This window comes from Globicephala melas, chromosome 1, assembly GCF_963455315.2.
Source record: "Globicephala melas chromosome 1, mGloMel1.2, whole genome shotgun sequence".
NCBI classification, from domain to species: Eukaryota; Metazoa; Chordata; class Mammalia; order Artiodactyla; family Delphinidae; genus Globicephala; species Globicephala melas.
In genome coordinates, this window is record NC_083314.1 from 144,254,034 (window position 1) to 144,281,291 (window position 27,258).

Below are 27,258 nucleotides of genomic sequence, written 5' to 3' on the forward strand. Positions count from 1 at the left end.
CATTGATCTAACAATTAGTGATGTTGAGCATCTTTTCATGTGCCTCTTGGCCATCTGTATGTCTTCTTGGGAGAAATGTCTCTTTAGATATTCTGCCCATTTTTCGATTGGGTTGTTTTTGTTGTTGAGTTGTATGAGCTGTTTGTATATTTTGGAAATTAAGCTCTTGTCAGTCTCATGGTTTGCACATATTTTCTCCCATTCTGTAGGTTGTCTTTTGTTTTGTTTATGATTTCCTTTGCTGTGCAAAAGCTTGTAAATTTTTTTTTTTTTTTTTTTTTTTTTTTACGGTACGCGGGCCTCTCACTGTTGTGGCCTCTCCCGTTGCGGAGCACAGGCTCCGGATGCGCAGGCTCAGCGGCCATGGCTCACGGGCCCAGCCGCTCCGCGGCATGTGGGATCTTCCCAGACCGGGGCACGAACCCGTGTCCCCTGCATCGGCAGGTGGGCTCTCAACCACTGCGCCACCAGGGAAGCCCCCAGCTTGTAAATTTGATTAGGTCCCATTTGTTTATTTTTGTTTTTATTTCTATTGCCATGGGAGACTGACCTAAGAAAACATTGGTACAATTTATGTCAGAGAATTTTTTACCTATGTTTTCTTTTAGGAGTTTTATGGTGTGATGTCTAATGTTTAAGTCTTTAAACCATTTTGAGTTTATTTTTGTGTATGGTGAGAGGGTGTGTTCTAACTTCATTGATTTAAACATGGCTGTCCAACTTTCCCAACACCAGTTGCTGAAGAGACTGTCCTTTTCTCATTGTATATTCTTGCCTCCTTTGTTGACAGTTAATTGACCATAGGTGTGTGGGTTTATTTCTGGGTTCTCTGTTCTGTTCCATTGATCCATATGTCTGTTGTTGTGTCAATGCCATGCTGTTTTGATTACTGTAGCTTTGTAGTATTGCCTGAAGTCTGGGATGGTTATGCCTCCTGCTTTGTTCTTTTTCTTCAGGATTGCTTTGGCAGTTCTAGGTCTTTTATGGTTCCATATGAATTTTAGGATTATTTGTTCTAGTTCGGTGAAAAATGTCATGGGTAATTTGATAGGGATCCAGCTATTATTATAGAATTATCTATTTCTCTTTTCAATTTCGTTAATTTTTCTCTCCTATTTTTGGGGCTCTGTTATTAGGTATATGTATGTTTATAATTGTGATATATTCTTGTTGGACTAAACTTTTTATCAGTGTATAATGCTTTTCTTTGTCTCTTGTAACCGTTTTTGACTTAAAGTATATTTTTTTCTGACAATTATATAGCCAACTCAGTTCTCTCTTGATATCTTTTTCCAGCCTGTATTTTCAACCTCTTTGCTTCTTTGTATCTAAAGTGAATCTCTTGTAGGTAGTATGATAGATGGATCATATATTTTTTAATCCAATTTTCCAAACTCTGCCTTTACTTGGAGAGTCTAATTCATTTTTTAATTGGCGAAAAAATTCGTTTGTTTTTTTCCATAAGATGGCTCTAGTGGTTCTTCGTTGTCTTTAACTTCATTTGAAACAATTTTGTTAGATTGTATTGTGACAGCTGTCATATTAGTGTGCCTTTAAAAAACTTATCAAAATTGGTGAATTTTTGTGTAGCCATTTTAATGTTGAAGGTGGAAGGAAAAAGCAACATTTTTGGCATATAATGCTTTATTATTTCAAGAAAGGTAAAAACACAACTGAAATGCAAAAAAAAGATGATTTGTGCAGTGTACGGAGAAGGTGCTGTGACTGATCGAATGTATCAGAAATGGTTTGCAAAGTTTTGTGCTGGAGATTTCTCACTGGACAATGCTCCATGGCCCGGTAAACCATTTGAAGTTGATAGTGATCAAATCGAGACATGAACTGAAAACAATCAACATTATACCACACGGGAGATAGCCGACATACTCAAAATATCCAAATCAAGCACTGAAAATCATTTGCACCAGCTTGGTTATGTTAATCGCTTTGATGTTTGGCTTCCACATAAGTTAAGTGAGAAAAACCTTCTTGACCATATTTCTGCATGTGATTTTCTACTTAAGTGTAACGAAAACTTTGTTTTTAAAACAATTTGTGATGGGCGATGAAAAGTGGATACTGTACAATGATGTGGAACAGAAGAGATCGTGAGGCAAGCGAAGTAAATCACCACCAACCACACCAAAGAAGATGATGTTGTGTATATGGTGGGATTGGAAGCGAGTCCTCTATTATGAGCTCCTTCCAGAAAACCAAACGATTAATTCCAACAAGTACTGCTCGCAGTTAGACCAACTGAAAGCAGCACTTGATGAAAAGCATCCGGAATTAGTCAACAGAAAATGCCTAATCTTCCATCAGGTTACCGCAAGAGTGCATGTTTCTTTGATGACCAGGTAGAAACTGTTACAGCTTGGCTGGGAAGTTGTGATTCATCCACCGTATTCACCAGACATTGCACCTTCAGATTTCCATTTATTTCAGTTTTTACAAAATTCTCTTATTGGAAAAAATATCAATTCCCTGGAAGACTGTAAAAGGCACCTGGAACAGTTCTTTGGTCAAAAAGATAGAGTTTTGGGAAGATGGAATTATGAAGTTGCCTGAAAAATGGCAGAAGGTAGTGGAACAAAAGAGTGCATACATTGCTCATGAAGTTCTTGGTGAAAATGAAAAATGTGACTTTTATTTTTACTTAAAAACCAAAGGAACTTTTTGGCCAATCCAATACATTTAAAGTAGTTATTGATAAGGAAGGATTTACTCCTGCTCTTTAGTTTTTTCTTTTCTGTATGTCTCGTGCTTTTTGTTCCTCAATTTCTCTATTACTGCCTTTTTATGTATTCAGTTGACTTTTTTATAGTGTGCTATTTTAATTCCCTTTTTTCCTTTTTTGTATTTTTAAACATTATTTTCTTAGTGGTTGCCTTGCAGATAACAGCACAACTAATATCTTAAATTTATAACAGCCTAGTTTGAGTAATGCCAGTTTAGTTTCAATAGTATACACACGCTCTGATCCTATATGTCTCTGTTCTTTCTCATTGTTATTGTCACAGATTACATCTTTATACATTGTGTGCCCATTAACATAGGTTTATAATTGTCTTCTTATGTATTTGCCTTTTAAATCATGTAGGAGAAAAAGAAGAGTTACAAACCAGCAGTACAATAATACTGGCTTTTATGTTTATCTGTGCTAAGTTACCTTTACCAGTGTCCTTTATTTCTTATGGCTTTGAGTTACTGCCGAATTTCTTTTCATTTCAGCCTTAAGAACTCCCTTTAGCATCTCTTGTAGTGCTAGTCTACAAGTCTGCTAATGAAATTTCTTAGCTTTTGTCTATCTGGAAGTGTCATACTTTCTCTGTCATTAATAAAGGATAGTTTTTCTGCATGGTTAGTGAATATTTGGTTGACAGTGTTTTTCATCTGGGATTTTAAATATGGCATTCCATTGCCTTCTGGCCTCCATGATTTCTGATGGGAAATCAGCTGTTAATTTTATTGTGGATTCTTCATGTATGAGAAGTTCCTTCTCTCTTGTTGCTTTCAAAATTTCTTCTGCCTTTAACAATTTAACAGTTATGTGTCTTGGTGTGGATTCCTATGAGTTTATTCAGCTTGGAGTTCATAGAGTTTCTTGGATGTGTGTAGTTGTGTCTTTATCAGATTTGGGAAGTTTTTGGCTATTATTTCTTCAATTTTTTTTTTTTTTTGGCCACGCCGCACGGCTTGTGGGATCTTAGTTCCCCAACCAGGGGTTGAACCTGGGCTCACGGCAGTGAAAGCACGGCGAATCCTAACCACTGGACCACTAGGGAATTCCGTCTTTAAGTATTTTTTCTTTCCCCATCTATCTTTTCCTTCTGAAACTCTTATTATGCGTATGCTAGTATGCATGGTAGAGAAGAAGGAAGGCACATGAGGAACTCAGGAACCAGACAATACAGGGAGCAGAAAAAAGTTCCAGAACAATTGTTAGTGTTTTCAGAAATAAGAGATGAAGATCAGAGTGCTATGAAAAGGAATAATCAGAGAATTAGTTCTTAGAAGTGAAAATACGAAAGGTTTTCTCCATGTCCCCCCTCCAAATATAGAAGGGTTGGAAGAATTTGAGTAAGTCACCCAGGAAGGACAAAAAAGAGATGGGAAATGGAGAGAAAAGATAATTGGAGGATCAGTGTAAGAGGCCTAAAGTTCAATTAATAGGAGCGCTAGAAAAAGAGCAGAGAAGATGAAAGGGAGGAAGTTATGGAAGATATAATATGGAAAAAATTTCCAGAAGTGAAGGACTTGAGTTAGAGGTTAAAAGAGCCAGCTGAGTGTACAGCAAAATGAATAAAGAAATATCTATACTAGGACTTATCACCTGTAAATTACAGAACACTGAGGCAAAGAGAATATCCTAAAAGTTTCCATAAAGAAAAAAAAAACAGTTCAGTAAAAGAGATGGAGAATAAGAATGGCATAATTTTCTCAGTAGTAACACTAGAAACTAGAAATTGTTGAAACAATACTTGTAAGATTTTGAGTGAATGATTTTTAACTTAGAAGTTCAAACCTAATTAAACAAAATATGAAGAAAGAATAAAGACATTTCAGGCATGCAAAGTCTTATAAAACTTACCTACTATTGGGGCTTAAGGGAGCCCAATAAATAGCACTCTCTTTCCCTTCCTGAATTCTGAACAAACTGGGAGAGATAAAGGAAGCATATGGAGACCAGAATATTATTTTTATTATGGATAAGATTCATATTGGAGAATGGGACTTATATTTTCAAGTGGCTTGCTAATACTCACTGCCAGAAATAGACAGATTTAACCACTCAGGCATAGGCAGAGCTGAACAGTGACAGGCCCTGTGTGGGGCTTGCAACTGTAATGTTAGAGTATGAATGAGAGAATGGAATTTTCTTTCCTGAGAACAGCTGGATGCAAAGAGGAAGGAGAGGGGAAGGTGCTTACTTTTGCCCAGATCATTTTTCTAAACTCAATGATGAAATAAGTTACCCCATCTCCCTAGGAAAGGAATGAATGGAGTGGAAAGAAAGCAGGAATGTTATGATAATGGTTGTCTCTCTACATGAAATGAAATGTCAGAAGTAGGGCATAATTATTTTCTCCAATGCCTTTCTTGTTTTCTTTCTTAGAAAGCTACTGGAGGATATGCTACACCAAAAAAGAGGGAGTAACTTATGGAAGAGGAAAATAGAAGAGTCAATCAGCATGACAGAGTAGATGGGAATTGGTAGGATGATAGCAAAAGGAAAGTCTCAGGGTGACAAGTGTGGTGGAAATCTAGTAGTAATCAGAAGGTGGCAGATGGGATGTCCAAGGGGAGAAAAATGACAATAAAAACAAACACATGGGTTGCTTGATGTATTTGAAGACATTGAGAGAAGATTTACAGTTCTGTCAATGAATTATTGACAGATATATAAAAAACTTAAGAGAAGTGAGACACTTCCAGGTAAAACTGAAAAGTATACCAAAAGAGAAATGTGACTATAGTATATATGTTGCTGAAGTCAAAAGCCTAGGCTCCTGTGATAAAGAGATCTAATAGTATAGTGACCCAAGAAACAGTTTTATTTCTGTCTCATGTAATAGTTGCTAGGTGAGTAGTCACCAGATCCAGATGAATAGTTTAATGTGTGTGGTCATTCAGGAGTCCCAAGTTCCATTGATGATTTTTGTCCAGTCAAAAGTATGGCCAAGGGCTAACAGTGTGGACTTTACCTGGGCTCGTTAGACTAAATGCAGAATGTTAGTCCTCACTCCAAATCTACTGAATCAGAATCTGCACTTAGGAACTAGCTGATTCCTGTGCACAAAAGTTTAAGACCTACTGGTCTGGATTGAAATTTAATTGTTGGCTATGTGATTGAAGATGGATGACTGAGAATTTTATCCAGTGAGAAGGTTGGGAAATGTAGTTTAGCTACGTGCCTAGGAAAAAGGGGAAAATGAATTTTGATAGATATGTAGCAAACTCTGCAATGGCGTATTTGGCTCAGCCATAAATAATATTGGCATATCATATTATAGTCATCCTGGGAGGATGGTGGTGGGATGGGAACATAAGTGTGTGTACAATTCTGTCTGTAGGAAGTCAGTAGATAATATCTAAATCTAAAACAAAATAGGTAGTACCAGCTTAAGCGTGTAATTTAGAAATATGGAGATAAATCTCAGAAGAAACAGCTAAAAGAGTTGACAGTAGTTGCTTCTGAGGAGATTGGTAGTTGGTAGGAGAATGCTGTTTTGCCTTGCCATTTTTTCAACTGTGTAAGTGTATTTGTTTTATAAGCAGCACATTGGGTAAAAAATTCCTGTAGTCTAAATAGGAGGTAAACACATGAAATGTGTTAAGTGCTAAGTACTATGAGAAAGGTAAGAACAAAGTCCATAGAAAGAGGCATACTTATCCAGGCCACCCTGGTGGTAGGAGGCTAGGGGATGGATTGGGAAGCGAGATATTTTCTAGTTACATTGTAGACAATATAAAGTATGAAGCAATTAAATATCTTTTGGATCTATTATATTTTGTTTTTAAAGTGTGAATAATTAAAAATAAGTTAGGTTTTTATTAATCCATTTAACAAATTTATTGAGTGTCTACTTTGAACTAGGCACTGTAATAGGCATTGAAGATATAATGGTAAGCAAAATGAGAAATGGTTTCTTACCTCTTGGAGCTTATAATCGTGTGTATAAGATTATACAGAAGAGTTTGGTTTTCCTTCACTTCTACTTTCAGAAACATTCCTTAGAGCATTGATTTTTCAAGTGTCTTTTCCAGTCTAGCCATGTGAGAATCACCTGGGAACTTGTGAGAAATGCAAATTCTCAGGCCCCAATCCCAGACCTGTTGAATCAGAAACTCTGGGAATGGGACCTTCCAGGTGATTCTAATGAATGATAAAATTTGAGAACTATTGCCTTAAAGGTAATCAACATTGTAAGCTTGGTTTATTACTGCTAATATTTCGGAAATAACCTGATTTCCATAATATGTAGTATACAAGCTATTTCTAGTATAGAAATTACTTAACAAAATGTAGTGTTTTCATTTGTTTATAGTTTGTACTCTGTGGTAGAAGTGTAATAGTTCCTATTATGTTTTAGAACAAAACGGATTCTGATTTTTTTTCTTTCTATTATCTTTTTTCTAAACATTATTATTCTTTAAGAGCAGTTTTAGTTTCACAGCAAAGTTGGGCAGAAAGTACGGAGTACCCATGTAACTCCCTTCCCCCACACAGGAATAGCCTCTCTCACTATCAACATCCCTGCACCAGAGTGGTACATTTGTTACAGTGGATGCACCATTAACACGTCATTATCATCCAAAGTCCATAGTTTACCTTAGGGTTCACTCTTAGGGATATCCATTCTGTGGGTTTTGACAAATGTATAATGACATGTATCATCATACAGAATATTACTATAACTTCTAAACTCTGGGATCCTGTTGGTTTTTTAAAATTTTCTTACCTCAGAAGAATTTATTTAAACTGCTTTGTACTTCAGAGCTGGAGAAAGTCTGTTGATGTTGGTTCCCCATGTTTAGAGCATCAAGTTAGAAGTAGATTAGTGGTATAAATAGGTAGTATTTAGTAGGAAAGTCATGTGGGAAAGATCTTACCACGTAGTCTTCTATAAACTGATTCCCTGTGTTGCATATAGATTGCAGTTCTTCTGTTATTTTTACCACTTAGTCTTCTATAAGCTGATTCCCTGTGTTGCATATAGATTGGAATTCTTGTGTTATTTTTGTTCCATTTCCTTTTATGTTAATTGTGGTACATCAATTGCAGGTTTTATTTCCCTTTTAGTTGAAATTCTTATTGAGTAATGTAAAACAGCATTTTACTTCTGAAGTTCCCTTGTTTTGATGTCATAGTGCTAGAATTACATTAGAACCTCCTTAATGGGCGTTTCACTGTTATTTACTAAGTGGATTTTAACTCCTCATATAGTTTTCAGAGTTTAAAAATTTTTATTTTTTACTCTTCAGCTTTTTACTTTATTTTTATTTATTTTTGGCTGCGTTGGGTCTTCGTTGCTGCGCGGCTTCCTCTAGTTGCGGTGAGCAGGGGCTACTCTTCGTTGCGGTGCGTGGGCTTCTTATTGCGGTGGCTTCTCTTGTTGCAGAGCACGGGCTCTAGGTGCGCGGGCTTCAGTAGTTATGGCGCGTGGGCTCTAGAATGCAAGCTTGGTAGTTGTGGTGCATAGGCTTAGTTGCTCCGCGACATGTGGGATCTTCCCGGACCAGGGCTCGAACCCTTGTTCCCTGCATAGTCAGGCAGATTCTTAACCACTGGGCCACCAGGGAAGCCCCGCTATTCAGTTTTGAGAATAAATTATAAAAGTTTTTTTTATGTCTAACCAATTTTTTAGAAATGGGTTTTGCATTTTAAATAACAGATTTTTTTTTTTTAATCCAATAGTTTGCTTGCCTAAACTGGATTTGAAGCAATTCAGACTACTGGAGATCTGCCATTTTACAATATCACAGTTGGAAAGAAGCAGGTTTTTAAATAATGGAAGAGTCTAAGACCTCTGAAAATGAAAATCATGAACCAAAGAAGAATGCTTGGGCTCTTTCTGAAGAAAGCAAAGCAGTTAAATTTATAACTAATCAAACTTTGAAAGCTAGAAATGATAAATCCATAAAAGAAATTGGGACCAACTCTCCAAATAGGAATAGTAGTAAAAAAAATAAGCAAAATGATATTTGTATAGAAAAAACAGAAGTTAAATCATGTAAAGTAAATGCTGCCAGTGTTCCAGGCCCTAAAGATTTGGGGTTAGTCCTTCGAGATCAAAGTCACTGCAAAGCAAAAAAATCACCGAATTCACCGGTGAAAGCCGAAAAGGTACCTGTTTCACAGGCAAAAGTAGAAAGGGCACCCAGTTTACAGGCAAAAACAGAAAAATCACCAAAGTCACTTAATTCATCAGTGAAAACAGAAAAGGCACCCAGCTCACAGGCAGCAGCAGCAGAAAAGACACTTAATTCACAGAGGAGAGCAGAAAAAGCACCTGGTTCTCAGATGAAATCAGAAAAGGTGCCCAGCTTACCAGCAGAAGCTGAGAAGGTACCCAGTTTACTGTTGAAAGAAAACATGAGACAGACAGAATTACAGCAGATTGGAAAAAAAATTCCAAGCTCCTTTACTTCTCTGGACAAAATGAATATTGATGTTGCAGAGGGAGAAAAATCTGCTCTGGAAAACTCACAACAATCTCAGAAGCAACAAACATGTACAGATAATACTGGTGATTCTGATGATAGTGCTTCAGGAACTGAAGACATATCGGATGATTTGAGTAAGTACAAATTAGATTATTCCACAAGTCACATTTTTGGAGAGATTTTTTAATATTAATGTTCTTTAGATTATCCTTAGTTTGATTTTAACTACTTTAACTACAAAAAGGACATTAGTAATATGGGTCTTAGGTTGAAAACATTTATTATGGGAGGTACAAAGCCTGTGCAGATACAAATTTAGTGGCTCCTATAGTTGATGTGTACACACACACACACACACACACACACACACACACACACACACACACACACACACACACACACACACACTTTCTGTCTGTCTCTCTCTCTCTCTCTCACTCTTCTTTTAAATGGTCCTGGTAATACATTGCTCATTCATTCGCCAAACATGTATATATTGAGTTCCCATTATATGTTACGCATGTGTTTACAGTGGAAAACCAAAAAAACACAGCCCCAGACCTCAAGGAAGCTTCTAGTTAGGTGAGGGTGATACAGATAAGTAAGATGGTAATTTAGTTCAGTGCCAAAAACTTAGAATTGAGAAAGTACATGATTTAATTGAGGTATTTAGACTTTGGATTGAGAAAATGCATGATATAAATGTGAGACTGCAAGTGTGACTGAGATTTAGTATGACTGCAACAGGGACTTGCGGGGGAATGTGGCAAAAGACGTAGCTGAAAAGGCACACAAGAATTGGAAAGTAAAGGGCCTTTTAGGATATGATAAACAGTTTGGACTTTATTATGAGTGTTTTGAGAAGCCACTGAAGAGTTTTAACCAAGGTAGCACTGTGATCATATATATATACACAAATATATATGTTTATCTTTTCAGCAAATTCTTTGACAGGAGCAAAACTGGAAACAGATTCAATAGGACACTGTTGCAATTTACTTGAGAATTATCATTGTAAAATTCATTTTCTTATGAGATCTTGATCTTAGCGTTACTTGTTTATAAATATTATCCATGTCTGTTTAAATTAATGAATTTTTCTTGGCAGTCTTTTTTCCTGATGTTTCTATGGCTAAAAGAATAAAACCTTTTCTTGATGTATAAACAGAAAAAGCTATTTCTAAATCATTATTTACCACACTTTGAGAAATACTGACAAAGAGTTCAGAAATAGCTTCTTTTTATTTCTGGTGGTACACAGATGATGGTTTATTGACAAACCCTTTTTTTAATTTAATAGAGGTACCTTTGTATGTAAGAAAAAATGTTAATAATTTCATAGGTATGTTAGGACAAGGCCCAAAAAAGTAAGTCAATTTAAAGACAATATCAAATAAATAATAGTACTGCTAGTGTTTAGATATGGCAGATCTAAACATGACGGTATGTGATTGATTGAAGTTGGGAAATACTGGTGCATAAGATCAGCTACAGGGGTCTGGTCACTTGAATTAGTGAAAAATATGATTTAAAGATTATTTTCTTAAAAAGGTGACAAAATAAGGTGACAGAGTGAGGTGGTTAAGACTGTGAGCTCTGGAGTAAAATTTCATAGGTTTTGAATCTTATCTTCCCCACCTAATAACTTTGTAATCTTGGATAAGCTGCTTATCCTTTAAAACATGTCTAAGTTTCCTCATTTTTTAAAATGTGGAGATGGTGCTGCCTTTGTTATAAAGATTAAGTGAAATAATTCAATAGAGTTTCATGTAGTCCCTGACACAGTAGGCAGGCAATGGCAATTAATATCCTTTATTATTATTATTTCTCTGATTAAATGCAGTTTTGTTATTTGTTAACATGGAGAACAAGTTGAAATAGCTTAAGGAAGCTAGTAGACCAAATAGAGGTCCTTTCAGGAAACTTGTTTTAACAAACTAATAAGAATGAGGGACTTCATGGCAGTCCAGTGGTTAGGACTCTGGCGCTTTCAACATGGGGGCTCAGGTTCGATCCCTGGTTGGGGAACTAAGATCCCACGTGCCACATGGTGTGGCCCACAAAAAGAAAAACCGAAAAAACCCAAAAATGATTTATATGGGAATTCCCTGGTGGCCCGGTGGTTAGGACTCCAGGCTCTCACTGCTGAGGGCCCAGGTTCAATCCCTGGTCGGGAACTAAAATCCCACAAACGGTGTAGTGTGGCCAAAAGATTAATGGATTAATCTCCATTAGGTCCAACTTTAGCTCCCACCTAGCACTTCCACCATTTTTCCTTTTGCCGTTTGTACATTCAGTAAATATTTTGGGTGATCTCCGCTATGTGCAGGTACTGATCTAGTTGCTAGGAATATAACAATGAACTAAACAGATAACACTGTACTTACTTACAGAGTTAATGTTCTAGTGGGAGGAGACAGACAACAAACATAGTAAACAACAAAAGTATATAATAAGTTAGATAGTGATAAATCTTATAAGAAAAATAAAACAGGAAAGGTCATAAGGAATGATGCTGTGTCTGGTGGTGGTGTTTCAAATTTAAATTGTCACTGAGAAGGTGACGTTAGAGCAAACACTTGAAGGTAAGAGGTGAGAGAGTGAGCCTGGTGAATATTTGAAGGGAGAATATACTAGATCTGGGCTTCTCAAACTTTAATGTGCAATTAAAGTGAATCAATTGGGAATTGTATTAAAATTCAGATTCTTGGGCTCCATTCTCCGAGATTTTTGATTTAGAAAATCTAGAGTCTGAGATACTGGATTTCTAACAAGCTCCGGAATGAAGCTGATGCTGCTGGTCAGGATCATGCTTTTGAGCAGCAGAACCTAACTCATCTTCTTACTTTCACTTATACCATCCTTCCTTGTGTCTTCAACATAGCAGCCAGAATGATCCTGTTAAAATTATTCAGATCATGTTACTGCTGTTCATCATGTTTCAATGGTTTCCCATATATCAGAGTAAAAGCTAGTGTCCTTGCTGTGACCTTTGTGATCTTCGGCACTCCCCCTCCCCCCACTTCTCTGCCCTCATTTATCTACTTCTCATCATTTCTCTCTGTTCCAACTGCATGATATCCTTGCAGTTCCTCAAATGTGAAGGCAAATGTCCACCTGATGGCTCTTGCATTTGCTTTTTCCTTTGCCTGGAATACTCTTCCCCCAGATGTCCATATGGCTAGCTCTCTTACCTCCTTCACCTTCTCAGTGAGCCTTTTGCTGGGTCACTTATCTAAAATTTACAAACCTCACCTCCACCTCTGGCACTCCTTATTCTTTTTACCTTTTTAATTTTTCTCCATAGTTCTTACTATCATCTGTCATATTTAAATTTTTTATTTACCTTTTTATATTAGTTTTATTGAGATATAATTCACATGCCATAAAATTTGCCATTTAAAAATATACAATTTAGTGTTTTTTAGTGTATTTACAAAGTTGTGTAGACATTACCACTGTCTAAATCATGAATATTTTCACCACCCCCAAAATAAACTCCATACCCATTAGCAGTCACTACTCATTACCCTCTCCTCCTAGGCACTGCCAACCACTAATTTAGTTTCTGTCTCTATAGACTTGCCTATTTTATATGAGTGAAATCATACAACATGTGGCCTTTTGTGTCTGGCTTTTTTCATTTAGTATGTTTTAAGATTCATCCATGTTGTAGCATGTAGCAGTACATCATTCTTTTTCATTGCTGAATAATATTCCTGTTATGCTCCTCTTGTGGTAGGAGACACATCACCTCCAGAGAGAGGCACACTATTTTTATTTAGAAAAATTAGTGCTATCAAGAGAGAAGTGAATTTCAGGGTTCTTGTAGATGGCATGTAGAGTGGCTTTTGAGGGCAGAGAGGAGAGGTTTATTTATTATCTATGAGCATTTACTTTTAGAAGTGCTTTTAGATACGTCCAAATCAATTTCTTTATTCAACACACTATTATTAAGTGTCATCTCTGGTCTAGGCATTGTATTAAAATCTGAAGGTACAAAGTTGAATAAGATCTGGTCATTAGCATCAAGGAATTCATTATCTAATTGTAAGAGGTAGATAAATAAATACAAATTACATTGCTGTGAAAATGTGAGATAATAGCGGGTGCTATGAGAATATAAAGAATATCAGACTGTCTTCTTTTTTCAAAATTATTTTATTTTTGGCTGCGTTGGATCTTCGTTGCTACGCGCAGGCTTTCTCTAGTTGCAGAAAGCGGGGACTACTCTTTGTTTTGGTGTGTGGGCTTCTCATTGCAGTGGCTTCCCTTGTTGTGGAGCACAGGCTCTAGGCACATGGGCTTCAGTAATTGTGGCACGTGGGCTCAGTAGTTGTGGCTCGTGGGCTCTAGAGTGCAGGCTCAGTAGTTGTGGCACATGGGCTTAGTTGCTCTGCGGCATGTAGGATCTTCCCAAACCAGAGAGCGAACCCTTGTCCCCTGCCTTGGCAGGCGGATTCTTAACTACTGCACTATCAGGGAAGTCCCAGACCGTCTTCTGAAACAGTTGATGCTTAAACTGAATTTTGCAGGACAGGTAAACATAACTAGTTGAAGTAGGAAGGGCCTTGATGGTGGAGGGAACAGAACATGTACAGGCATTGATACTTGGAGTAGCACTGATCCATTCTAGCACATTTGGTATGAATGAAGTGAAAAGTGTTAGGGCAGGATATAAGATTAGAGATATAGACAACTTAGCTCTCTTTTTTTGAGGTCTTGGCTTAAAGTCTCAGAAAAGCCTTCCCTGACCCCCATATCTAAAGTTTGTTTCCCTCTCAGTTACTTGTTTTTTTCCTTTATAGCACTTACTACAACTTGGGATTATTGTATTTAAACTGTTGACTGCCTTCAAGAGGGCAAGCACTGTGTGTTATATGTTAAAGAGTTTAAACTTTATTCTGAACTCCATGAGAGCCTGTTAAGTATTTTAAGCAAGAGAGTAACATGATTCAATTTATATTTAAAAAAACCACACTGGTGGTGGAACCTACTATTATTCTAAGTATATATTGGTAGGTGCTGGAAATGCAAAGATTGAAAAGAAAGCACATAGTCTGTGCCTTAAAGAGATCACAATCTAGTTAGGAGGCAGAGAAGCAAAGAAAAAATATTGGTGTGGTAGAGATATCCATGAGTTCAGTGAAAGCAAAGAAGGAGCCTCATGTGAGTCTGTGGTCTGGAGTATATATGTTCTTTTAGCTTCTTTTGTATATTGATAAAGTCACTGAAGTGACTTTGGTTCATTGAGTCATCTTTGGGACTTAAAGTAGCTTTATATCGTATTTACTTCAGAGATTCGACAAAATGGTTATGTTATGTTACCCTTGTATAGTGAGTCTCAGTCATATTTGTCTTTTTTGATATAGATTCGTTGGAAGAAGATAGGCATTTGACCCATGAAGTAGATTTTTCTTTGTGAATTTTGATATCATGTATATCTTTTACTTTTATCTTACATAGGTATACCAACGTGCACAATGAAGGAAAACATAAAGGAAGAATATTTTTTCTGTATGTGTATAAATTGAATGTCTGTTTTTCATTAAAAAAATTTTAATTTACCAATTCGGATGATGGTAACTAAGTGATTGCTTCCTTTTCTAGGTAAAATGAAGAACGATGAATCTAATAAAGAAAATTCTTCAGAGATGGACTATTTAGAAAATGCCACTGTGATAGATGAATCTACATTGACACCTGAGCAGAGGCTAGGCTTGAAACAAGCAGAAGAACGCTTAGAAAGAGATCACATCTTTCGACTTGAAAAAGTATACTATGTGTTTTAGTTATTTGGAGGAAAATGCATGTTTCATAACTTTTCTTTCCCAAGTACAGCTCTTTTTATTTTTCTTATTATATTCCTTAGGTGGAGATATCATGCATCTTTCCTTCCTTCCCTATTTCCTTTCCTCTTCTCTCCCTCTCTTTCTTCTTTCCCTCCATTTGTTCAGCAAATCCTTACATCTGTGAGTCTGACTTCACTCATTCATCCCAGACTCCACAAGCTGTGGCCTATCACCTTGTTTTTGTTTTTTTTAATTGTGGTAAAATACCTCATGTTTTTATAAACAGAGTTTTATTGGAACACAACCATGCCATCCTTATTATCTATAGCTGCTTTCTTGCTACCATGGCAGAGTTGAGTTTTGAGAAGTTGCTACGGAGAGTATGTGGACCACAAAGCATAAAATATCTACTGTTTACCAAAGCATAAAATATTTACTGAAATATAACTTTGTCCCTTTACAAGAAGTTTGCTGACCCCTGATTTACTCGCTTATCAAATAGATACTGAGAGCTTGTTATGTTCCAGATACTGTGCTAGGCACTGGGGATATATGTTGGTGAAAATGGCACAGTTTCTGCCGATTAGAAGTTAACGGTCTATTTGGAGTGACAAATAAATTAGCAAATACTACAGGATGTACCAGACTTCCTCCTTTCCCCCTCGGTTTTCTCTTTCCTCTTTTTTTCTCCCATATTTACTGAATATCTCCTATGTATTAGGAACTGTTCTAGCCATAGGTATCTTGTTGCTGAGTACTAATTAATTTCTTAACCTAGAAATACAGATTCCCAGCCTTAACAGTAAAAACACTGCTAGATATTGAAGGAAAGAATCATAAATCAGTCTGTTCTTAAATAGATACTTGGGATATTTGTTAGTATGCATACAGGGAAATAGGTCATCATTCTTGATAAATAAGGAAGGAAAAAAAGAAATGGTATGATTTTGTATAGCTTAGAAAAACAAGATTATATTTAAATTGAAGAAGGCAATCCTGAGTCATTAATAGAATTTATGACAGTAGTCACCCTGTGAAAGTAGGAAGGAATATCAAGGAGTAGAGGCCCATAATGTAGGATAGAGTTTGGATTATATAGTTAGTCTCACAAGATCCTAGTTAAAAGGAAGTCTTTTTTGCAATTTGCTATTTTATTTTTTTTTATAAATTTATTTATTTTTGGCTGCGTTGAGTCTTTATTGCTGCACATGGGCTTTCTCTAGTTGCGGCGAGCGGGGGCCACTCTTCATTGTGGTGCAAGGGTTTCTCATTGCAGTGGCTTCTCTTATTGAGGAGCATGGGCTCTAGGTGAATGGGCTCCAGTAGTTGTGGCACGTGGGCTCAGTAGTTGTGGCTCGCAGGCTCTAGAACGTAGCCTCAGTAGTTGTGGCATATGGCATGTGGGATCTTCCCGGACCAGGGCTGGAACCTGTGTCCCCTGCATTAGCAGGCGGATTCTTAACCACTGCACCACCAGGGAAGCCTGCAATTTGCTGTTTTACATAGTTCTGTCTTTCCTCTCACTTTCCCTTTCCTAAGTTTGAAATTAGTCTGGATCTGTGCATTATCAAGATAAATATTGAGTACCTTTCATGTGCCATGATCTGGTGATAAAAAGTTGAATTGGGGCATGTGTGGTTTTTTAAAAACCACCATACTGCCTTTCTAGGAGTTTCTCTTAGAGAAAGGCGTGTAAGCAAATAATAATAGTAATAACAATATTGTTTGAAAATAGGATCTTAGACAAAGGAGTAACCAACTTGAGTTGGGGTATAGAGGCATCAGTTTGGGGAATGCTTTATAAGTAGGTGACATTGGAACTGAGTCTGAAGGAATGGCTAGGAGTTGGGTTAGGGAATGGCTAGTGTAGGTAAATTGTATGACATGTATAAAGGGAATGTGAAAAATGTATTTTCAGGGAATATAAGCAGGGGACTGGTTGGGAAGATACGTAGTATATGAAGCAGGAAAAGTCAGTTCTTGGGAGAAGGAAGAAGTTGGGGTGGAATGGCTATTTGATAGTAGTAGGAAAGAATGGCCTGGGGTGAAAGAAAACTTGGAAGCATGGAAAACATTTTGTTGTTGAATTTAGATTAGCAATGATGTAAAATCAGTGTGTGCCAATACCAGCATAGATATCTATAGTTTCTTTTTCTTGTGGCTCCTTTTTGGTTTTCATGCCATCCCAAACCTCTTGTCAATCCAGTATATTGTTAATTAAAGTTTTTCTTTACCAATTTTAAAATACTCATTAAGAATATTCTTACCAACTTGCTTTTGATTGCATCAAGTATTTGGTTCGCAGTGTACTTACAGATTATCTCATTGAGGAGTAAAGATGTAGATTTTTAACGTGTACTAAAGAAGGAATAAGTCCAAACTGTTAGATCAGAAGAGTAAATTTCCCTATAGCAAGTGTTAAATATTGACTAGGAAATACTTAGAATCTCCATGCCCAGGAATCTTTTTTTTTTTTTAATTTCAAGTTACTACTTTTTTTGCGGTATGTGGGCCTCTCACTGTTGTGGCCTCTCCCTTTGCGGAGCACAGGCTCCGGACGCACAGGCTTAGCAGCCATGGCTCACGAGCCCAGCCGCTTCGCGGCATGTGGGATCTTCCCGGACCGGGGCATGGACCCGTGTCCCCTGCATCAGCAGGTGGACTCTCAACCACTGCACCACCAGGGAAGCTCCCAGGTTACTACTTTTACTTTTTTCCAGTTTTATTGAAAAATAATTGATATACGTGACTGTATAAATTTAAGGTGTATAGCATGATGGTTTGATTTACATATATTGTGAAATGATTACCACAGTAGGTTCAGCTAACATCTTCTCGTATAGATAAAATGAAAAGAAAGAAAAAAAGGAATAAATATTCTTGGGATGAGAACTTTTAGGATTTACTCTCTTAACAACTTTCTTATATATCATTCAGCAGTGTTCATTACATTCCTAGTACTTACTTATCTTATAACTGGAAGCTGGTACCTTTTGTCCATATTCCTCCAATTTTCCCCTCCCTTCCTCTGGTAACCACAAGTCTGATTTCTCTTCCTATGAGGGTTTTTTTTTTTTTTTTTAAGATTCCTCATATAAGTGATCGTACAGTATTTGTCATTCTCTGTCTCACTTATTTTACTTAGCATAATGCCTTCAGGGTCCATCTGTGTCGTTGCAAATGGTAGGATTTTCTCATTTTTTATGGCTGAATAGTATTGTATGTCATATAAGTTTCAGGTGTGCGATATAGTGATTCATAATTTTTAAAGGTTATACCCCATTTACAGTTATTAAAAAATATTGGTTATATTCCCCGTGTTGTACAGTATGTCCTTGTAGCTTATTATATACATAATAGTTTGTACCTCTCTATCCCCTACCCCTCTATTGCCCCTCCTCCCTTCCCTCTCCCCACTGGTAATCACTAGTTTGTTCTCTGTAACTGTGAGTCTGATCTCTAATTCATTTATTTCTGCTCTGATTTTGATTATTTCCTTTCTTCTGCTGATTTTGGGATCAGTTCTTTTTCTAGTTGCTTATGGTAGAGTTAGGTTGTTTATTTGGGATCTTCCTTGCTTCTTAATGTAAACATTTATTGCTATGAAATTCCCTCTTAGAACTGCTTTTGCTGTATCCCACAAGTTCTGATACGTTGTTTTTCCATTTTTATTTGTCTCAAGAAACGTTTTTATTTCCCCTTTAATTTTTTCTTTTATCTGTTGGTTGTTCAGGAGACAAATCTTTATTCTAGTTGGTCTACAGAAACTTTAAAGGAGGCTTATCGATATATTTGTTTAATGGCAAAATAAATATTTTGACTATAATAAAGGAATTTTTAAACATTTTTCATGTGTCCCTTCTGTGAAACTAGAAGCTTCATGATACTGAGGACTTTCTTGTCTTATTTACTGTTGTGCCTAATACAGTGCCTTGCACATAGTAGTTGGTCAGTAATTAAAGGTAACAGTTTGCTTAGTGGTTAAGTGTATGGGCTTTTGGAGTCACTAGGTCTAGCACTGTCACTTACTGGTTAGATGATATTGGATAAGTTATTTAACCTCTTTAAACCTCAGTTTCTTTTTATTTATTTATTTATGGCTGCGTTGGGTCTTCGTGGCTGTGCACAGGCTTTCTCTAGTTGTGGCGAGTGGGGGCTACTCTTCGTTGCGGTGCATGGGCTTCTCATTGCGGTGGCTTCTCTTGTTGCAGAGCATGGGCTCTAGGCGTGCGGGCTTCAGTAGTTGTGGCACGTGGGCTCAATAGTTGTGGCTCACGGGCTCTAGAGCACAAGCTCAGTAGTTGTGGCACAAGGGCTTAGTTGCTCTGCAGCATGTGGGATCTTCCCGGACCAGGGATCGAACCCATGTCCCCTGCACTGGAAGGCAGATTCTTAACCACTGTGCCACCAGGGAAGCCCCAGATCTCAGTTTCTTTATCATTTAAATGGATTCGATAAAAATAATGATACCTCGCTTATTGGGCTATGATGATTAAATTAGATAATACAAGTAAAGTTCTTAACACAGTGCCTGGTATGTGCTAAGCACAAAATAAAGATTAGCTACTTGTAGAATTGAATTATTTTACCAAGTAGGGCAGTTTTTATTATTTCATTTTATGGGTATAGAAGCAGGCTCAAGAGTTAGAGATTTAAACGAGATCAATTGAGATGTCATTTCAGGCCTCTGGCTCCCCATTCAGTGTTATACCAAGCTTTTCTTACTAAAAGATTCCAGACGCAGTCATTGTCTGCTCACATTTTATGATTGAAAAAGTTGTCTAATGAGTGCTCTCATGACTGCTGTAGTGACTTCATCAATATGCATGGCTTTAGGAATTCTGTGTTTATGCTTTCAACTCCTGAATCCAACGCTTCTTGCCACTTACACCACTCTTACCTTGAACCAAGCCAACCAACATCATCTGGATTATTGTAGTATGATCATAATGGCATTAGACTCATCTTGTTTCTATTCTTAATATAGAAGGCAAGTGATCCCTTTGAAATTAGATCTTGTAATTCTTTGCTCAGAAGCCTTCAATACCTTCCCCTCACACTTAGAATAAAACTTGGAGTCCTTATGAGGAGTCTTGTCATCTGACCCCCTTTACCTCTCTTTTCCTGTCATAGTAGCCTTTTTGTGATTTTGCAAACAGATTAGGCACATTCCTTCCTCAGGGCCTTAGCATTCACATTTATCTCTGCTTGGAATGTCTTTTCATATATCCACACAGCTCAGTCTTTCACCTCAAGACATTTTATTAATAAGTGATGACTATTATTAAAAAGGAGATAACACCTCCCCCACATTCCTATTTATTTATTTCTTTGTACATTTGTTTATTTATTACCTGTCTTCCTACAGTAGAATGTCAATTCATGAAGACAAGGATTTTCATTTGTTTTGTTTACATTATCATCCTCACCTCCTAGAAAAATGTTTGACATAGTATGAGCTCAGAAAATACTTGGTGAATTAAGAAGTAGCTGTGGTTGGAAACTGAGAGAAAGAAGTCTGTGAGGGCTTAATTCATTCTGCAATAAGGACAGATTTGAAATAGTTTTAAACTAAAGAATTGAAATGACTAGATTGAGCTGAATTTTCTTATTTGCTTGTTGCCTTGGGCAAATTATTTACTTCTAGGGATTTAGTTGCTTTGCTAGTAAAATGGGGAATCCTCATACAGATGTTGTAAGGTTAATAGATACTCTATAAATGAAGACTGTATTTATTTTTAGTCTGTGGCAGGACTGTTTCTAAATTTGGGGCAAGTTTCCTATTTAAAGGAAATTATGTTATATTCTGAAGTGAGAATCTTTTTGTCAGGAGTTGCAGCCTATTGAAAGTCAATCTGAGATAAAAATTAAGCATTGCTGCAATTTCAGTGTAAGACACTAGAAACAATATTTTAAAATTCAACATGTATTTATTGTGTTTTTAAAAATTTTTTAATTTTATTTTTTTTATACAGCAGGTTCTTATTAGTCATCAGTTTTATACACATCAGTGTATACATGTCAATCCCAATCGCCCAATTCAGCACACCACCATCCCCGCACCCCCGTGGCTTTCCCCCCTTGGTGTCCATACATTTGTCCTCTACATCTGTGTCTCAACTTCTGCCCTGCAAACTGGTTCATCTGTACCATTTTTCTAGGTTCCACATACATGCGTTAATATACGATATTTGTTTTTCTCTTTCTGACTTACTTCACTCTGTAGACAGTCTCTAGATCCATCCATGTCTCAACGAATGATTCAATTTCCTTCCTTTTTATGGCTGAGTAATATTCCATTGTATATATGTACCAGAACTTCTTTATCCATTCGTCTGTTGATGGGCATTTAGATTGCTTCCATGACCTGGCTATTGTAAATAGTGCTGCAATGAACATTGGCGTGCATGTGTCTTTTTTTTTTTTTTTTTTGTGGTATGCGGGCCTCTCACTGTTGTGGCCTCTCCCGTTACGGAGCACAGGCTCCGGATGTGCAGGCTCAGTGGCCATGGCTCATGGGCCTAGCCGCTCTGCGGCATGTGGGATCTTCCTAGACCAGGGCATGAACCCGTGTCCCCTGCATCAGCAGGCAGACTTTCAACCACTGCGCCACCAGGGAAGCCCTGCATGTGTCTTTTTGAATTATGCTTTTCTCTGGGTATATGCCCAGTAGTGGGATTGCTGGATCATACGGTAATTCTATTTTTAGTTTTTTAAGGAACCTCCCTACTGTTCTCCATAGTGGCTGTATCAATTTACATTGCCAACAACAGTGCAAGAGGTTTCCCTTTTATTCACACCCTCTACAGCATTTGTTGTTTGTAGATTTTCTGATGATGCCCATTCTAACTGGTATTAGCTGATACCTCATTGTAGTTTTGGTTTGCATTTCTCTAATACTTAGTGATGTTGAGCAGCTTTTCATGTGCTTCTTGGCCATCTGTATGTCTTCTTTGGAGAAATGTCTATTTAGGTCTTCTGCCCATTTTTGGATTGTGTTGTTTGTTTCTTTAATATTGAGCTGCATGAGCTGTTTATATATTTTGGAGATTAATCCTTTGTCCGTTGATTTGTTTGCAAATATTTTCTCCCATTCTGAGGGTTGTCTTTTGGTCTTGTTTATGGTTTCCTTTGCTGTGCAAAAGCTTTGAAGTTTCATTAGGCCCCATTTGTTTATTTTTATTTTTATTTCCATTACTCTAGGAGGTGGATCAAAAAAGATCTTGCTGTGATTTATGTCAGAGTGTTCTTCCTATGTTTTCCTCTAGGAGTTTTATAGTGTCCAGTCTTACATTTAGGTCTTGAATCCATTTTGAGTTTATTTTTGTGTATGGTGTTAGGGAGTGTTCTAATTTCATTCTTTTACATGTAGCTGTCCAGCTTTACCAGCACCAGTTATTGAAGGGCTGTCTTTTCTCCATTGTATATCCTTGCCTCCTTTGTCATAGATTAGTTGACCATAGGTGCGTGGGTTTACCTCTGGGCTTTCTATATTGTTCCATTGGTTTCTGTTTTTGTGCCAGTCCCATATTGTCTTGATTACTGTAGCTTTGTAGTATAGTCTGAAGTCAGGGAGTCTGATTCTTCCAGCTCCGTTTTTATTTTTCAAGACTGCTTTGGCTATTCGGGGTCTTTTGTGTCTCCATACAAATTTTAAGATTTTTTGTTCTAGCTCTGTAAAAAATGCCATTGTTAATTTGATAGGGATTGCATTGAATCTGTAGATTGCTTTGGGTACCATAGTCATTTTCACAATATTGATTCTTCTAATTCAAGAACGTGATTTATCTCTCCATCTGTTGGTATCATCTTTAATTTCTTTCATCAGTGTCTTATAATTTTCTGCATACAGGTCTTTTGTCTCCCTAGGTAGGTTTATTGCTAGATATTTTATTCTTTTTGTTGCAGTGGTAAATAGGAGTATTTCCTTAATTTCTCTTTCAGATTTTTCATCATTAGTGTATAGGAATGCAGGAGATTTCTGTGCATTAATTTTGTATCCTGCTACTTTACCAAATTCATTGATTAGCTCTAGTAGTTTTCTGGTGGCAACTTTAGAATTCTCTATGTATAGTATCATGTCATCTGCAAACAGTGACAGTTTTACTTCTTCTTTTCCAATTGGGATTCCTTTTATTTCTTTTTCTTCTCTGATTGCCATGGCTAGGACTTCCAAAACTATGTTGAATAATAGTGGTGAGAGTGGACATCCTTGTCTTGTTCCTGATCCTAGAGGGAATGCTTTCAGTTTTTCACCATTCATAATGATGTTTGCTGTGTGTTTGTCGTATATGGCCTTTATTATATTGAGGTAAGTTCCCTCTATGCCCACTTTCTGGAGAGTTTTTATCATAAATGGGTGTTGAATTTTGTCAAAAGCTTTTTCTGCATCTTTTGAGATGATCATATAGTTTTTATTCTGCAGTGTGTTAATATGGTCTATCACATCGATTGATTTGCGTATATTAAAGAATCCTTGCATCCCTGGGATAAATCCCACTTGATCATGGTGTATGATTATTTTAATGTGTTGTTGGATTCTGTTTGCTAGTATTTTGTTGAGGATTTTTGCATCTATATTCATCAGTGATATTGGTCTGTAATTTTCTTTATTTTTTAGTATCTTTGTCTGATTTTGGTTTCAGGGTGATGGTGGCCTCATAGAATGAGTTCCTTCCTCTGCAATTTTTTGGAAGAGTTTGAGAAGGATGGGTGTTAGCTCTTCTCTAAATGTTTGATAGAATTCACCTGTGAAGCCATCTGGTCCTGGACTTCTGTTTGTTGGAAGATTTTTAATCACAGTTTCAATTTCGTTACTTGTGATTGGTCTGTTCATATATTCTATTTCTTCCTGGTTCAGTCTTGGAAGGTTATACCTTTCTGAGAATTTGTCCATTTCTTCCAGGTTGTCCATTTTGTTGGCATAGAGTTGCTTGTAGTAGTCCCTTAGGATGCTTTGTATTTCTGTGGTGTCTGTTGTAACTTCTTTTTCATTTCTAATTTTATCGATTTGAGTCCTCTCCCTTTTTTTCTTGATGAGTCTGGCTAATGGTTTATCAATTTTATCTTCTCAAAGAACCAGCTTTTACTTTTATTGATCTTTGCTATTGTTTTCTTTGTTTCTATTTCATATATTTCTGCTCTGATCTTTATGGTTTCTTTCCTTCTGCTAACTTTGGGTTTTGTTTGTTCTTCTTTCTCTAGTTCCTTTAGGTGTAAGGTTAGATTGTTCATTTGAGATTTTTCTTATTTCTTGATGTAGGCTTGTATAGCTATAAACTTCCCTCTTAGAACTGCTTTTGCTGCATCCCATAGGTTTTGGATCGTCATGTTTTCATTGTCATTTGTCTCTAGGTATTTTTTGATTTCCTCTTTGATTTCTTCAGTGATCTCTTGGTTATTTAGTAACGTATTGCTTAGCCTTCATGTGTTTGTGTTTTTTACGTTTTTTCCTCCGTAATTCATTTCTAATCTCATAGCGTTGTGGTCAGAAAAGATGCTTGATATGATTTCTATTTTCTTAAATTTACTGAGGCTTGATTTGTGACCCAAGATGTGTTCTATCCTGGAGAATGTTCCGTGTGCACTTGAGAAGAAAGTGTAATCTGTTGTTTTTGGATGGAATGTCCTATAAATATCAGTTAAATCTGTTTGGTCTTTAGTGTCATTTAAAGCTCCTGTTTCCTTATTTATTTTCATTTTGGATGATCTGTCCATTGGTGTAAGTGAGGTGTTAAAGTCCCCCACTATTATTGTGTTACTGTCGATTTTCTCTTTTATAGATGTTAGCGGTTGCCTTATGTATTGAGGTGCTCCTGTGTTGAGTGCATATATATTTATAACTGTTTTATCTTCTTCTTGGATTGATCCCTTGATCGTTATGTAGTGTCCTTCCTTGTCTGTTGTAACATTCTTTATTTTAAAGTCTATTTTATCTGATATGAGTATTGCTGCTCCAGCTTTCTTTTGATTTCCATTTGCATGGAATATCTTTTTCCGTCCCCTCACTTCCAGTCTGTATGTGTCCCTAGGTCTGAAGTGGGTTTCTTGTAGACAACATATATATGGGTCTTGTTTTTGTATCCATTCAGCAAGTCTGTGTCTTTTGGTTGGAGCATTTAATCCATTCATGTTTAAGGTAATTATCGATATGTATGTTCCCGTGACCATTTTCTTAATTGTTTTGGGTTTGTTTTTGTAGGTCCTTTTCTTCTCTTGTGTTTCCCACTTAGAGAAATTCCTTTAGCATTTGTTGTAGAGCTGGTTTGGTGGTGCTGAATTCTCTTAGCTTTTGCTTGTCTTTAAAGCTTTTGATTTCTCCATCAAATCTGAATGAGATCCTTGCTGGGTAGAGTAATCTTGTTGTAGTTTCTTCCCTTTCATCACTTTAAGTATATCATGCCACTCCTTTCTGGCTTGTAGAGTTTCTGCTGAGAAATCAGCTGTTAACGTTATGGGAGTTCCCTTGTATGTTATTTATCGTTTTCCCTTGCTGCTTTCAATAATTTTTCTTTGTCTTTAATTTTTGCCAGTTTGATTACTGTGTGTCTCTGTGTGTTTCTCCTTGGGTTTATCCTGTATGGGACTCACCCTGGACTTGGGTGGCTATTTCTTTTCCCATGTTAGGGAAGTTTTCGACTATAATTTCTTCAGGTATTTTCTCTGGTCCTTTCTCTCTTCTCCTTCTGGGACCCCTGTAATGCGAATGTTGTTGCATTTAATGTTGTCCCAGAGGTCTCTTAGGCTGTCTTCATTTCTTTTCATTCTTTTTTCTTTATTCTGTTCCACAGCATTGAATTCCACCGTTCTGTCTTCCAGGTCACTTATCCATTCTTCTGCCTCAGTTATTCTGCTATTGATTCCTTCTAGTGTAGTATTCATTTCAGTCATTCTATTGCTCATCTCTGTTTGTTTGTTCTTTAATTCTTCTAGGTCTTTGTTAAACATTTGCATCTTCTCGATCTTTGCTTCCATTCTTTTTCCGAGGTCCTGGATCATCTTCTGTCGTTATTCTGAATTCTTTTTCTGGAAGGTTGCCTATCTCCACTTCATTTAGTTGTTTTTCTGTGGTTTTATCTTGTTCCTTCATCTGGTACATAGCCCTCTGCCTTTTCATCTTGTCTGTCTTTCTGTGAATGTGGTTTTCGTTCCACAGGCTGCAGGATTGTAGTTCTTCTTGCTTCTGCTGTCTGCCCTCTGGTGGATGAGGCTATCTAAGAGGCTTGTGTAAGTTTCCTGATGGCAGGGACTGGTGGTGGGTAGAGCAGACTGTTGCTCTGGTGGGCAGAGCTCAGTAAAGCTTTAATCCGCTTGACTGTTGATGGGTGGGGCTGGGTTTGCTCCCTGTTGGTTGTTTGGCCTGAGGCAACCCAACACTGGAGCCTACCTGGGCTCTTTGGTGGGGCCAATGACAGACTCTGGGAAGGCTCATGCCAAGGAGTATTTCCCAGAAGTTATGCTGCCAGTGTCCTTGTCCCCACGGCGAGGCACAGCCACCCCCTGCCTCTGCAGGAGACGCTCCAACACTAGCAGGTGGGTCTGGTTCAGTCTCTATGGGGTCACTCCTCCTTCCCCTGAGTCCCGACGTGCACACTACTTTGTGTGTGCCCTCCAAGAGTGGAGTCTCTGTTTCTCCCAGTCCTGTTGAAGTCCTGCAGTCAGCTCCCACTAGCCTTCAAAGTCTGATTCTCTAGGAATTCTTCCTCCCGTTGCCGGACCCCCAGGTTGGGAAGCCTGATGTGGGGCTCAGAACTTTCACTGTAGTGGGTGGACTTCTGTGGTATAAGTGTTGTCCAGTCCATGAGTCACCCACCCAGCAGTTATGGGATTTGATTTTACTGTGATTGCGCCCCTCCTATGGTCACATTGTGGCTTCTCCTTTGTCTTTGGATGTGGGGTATCTTTTTTGGTGAGTTCCAGTGTCTTCCTGTCGATGGCTGTCCAGTAGCTAGTTGTGATTCTGGTGTTCTTACAACAGGGAGTGAGAGCACATCCTTCTACTCCGCCATCTTGGTTCCTCGTATTGTGTTTCTGTAAATTTTTTTTGTATCATCTTATGGGTGGAGTCTTGGCTTTGGATTCAGATATACATGAAGTTAAGTTCAGCATCTACCATGTAATATTGTTGTATCCTTGTGAAAGTTGCAAGCTCTATGAGCTTTTTTTAATCACATCTATAAAATGAAGATAATACCAATCTAATTGGATTATTAGGGGAGTTAAAATGACAAATTATATGTCAAACATCTAGCATAGTGCCTAGCATATAACAGGTACTTTGGGATTACTAATTTTTTCT

General features: G+C 37.4%; 1 protein-coding gene across 8 annotated transcripts in view; it reads left to right on the forward strand.

Annotated features, from left to right (window-relative positions):
• TUT4 (terminal uridylyl transferase 4) overlaps positions 1–27,258 on the forward strand; it is a 149,803-nt gene that overhangs the window by 19,540 nt on the left and 103,005 nt on the right. For all 8 annotated transcript variants that reach the window (XM_030870143.2, XM_030870138.3, XM_030870144.2 and 5 more), the window contains exons 2-3: positions 8,420–9,302; positions 14,779–14,942. In XM_030870143.2, coding sequence (XP_030726003.2) covers positions 8,513–9,302; positions 14,779–14,942 — 954 coding nt within the window. In that variant the 5' untranslated portion in view covers positions 8,420–8,512. The remainder of the gene's footprint in view (positions 1–8,419; positions 9,303–14,778; positions 14,943–27,258) is intronic.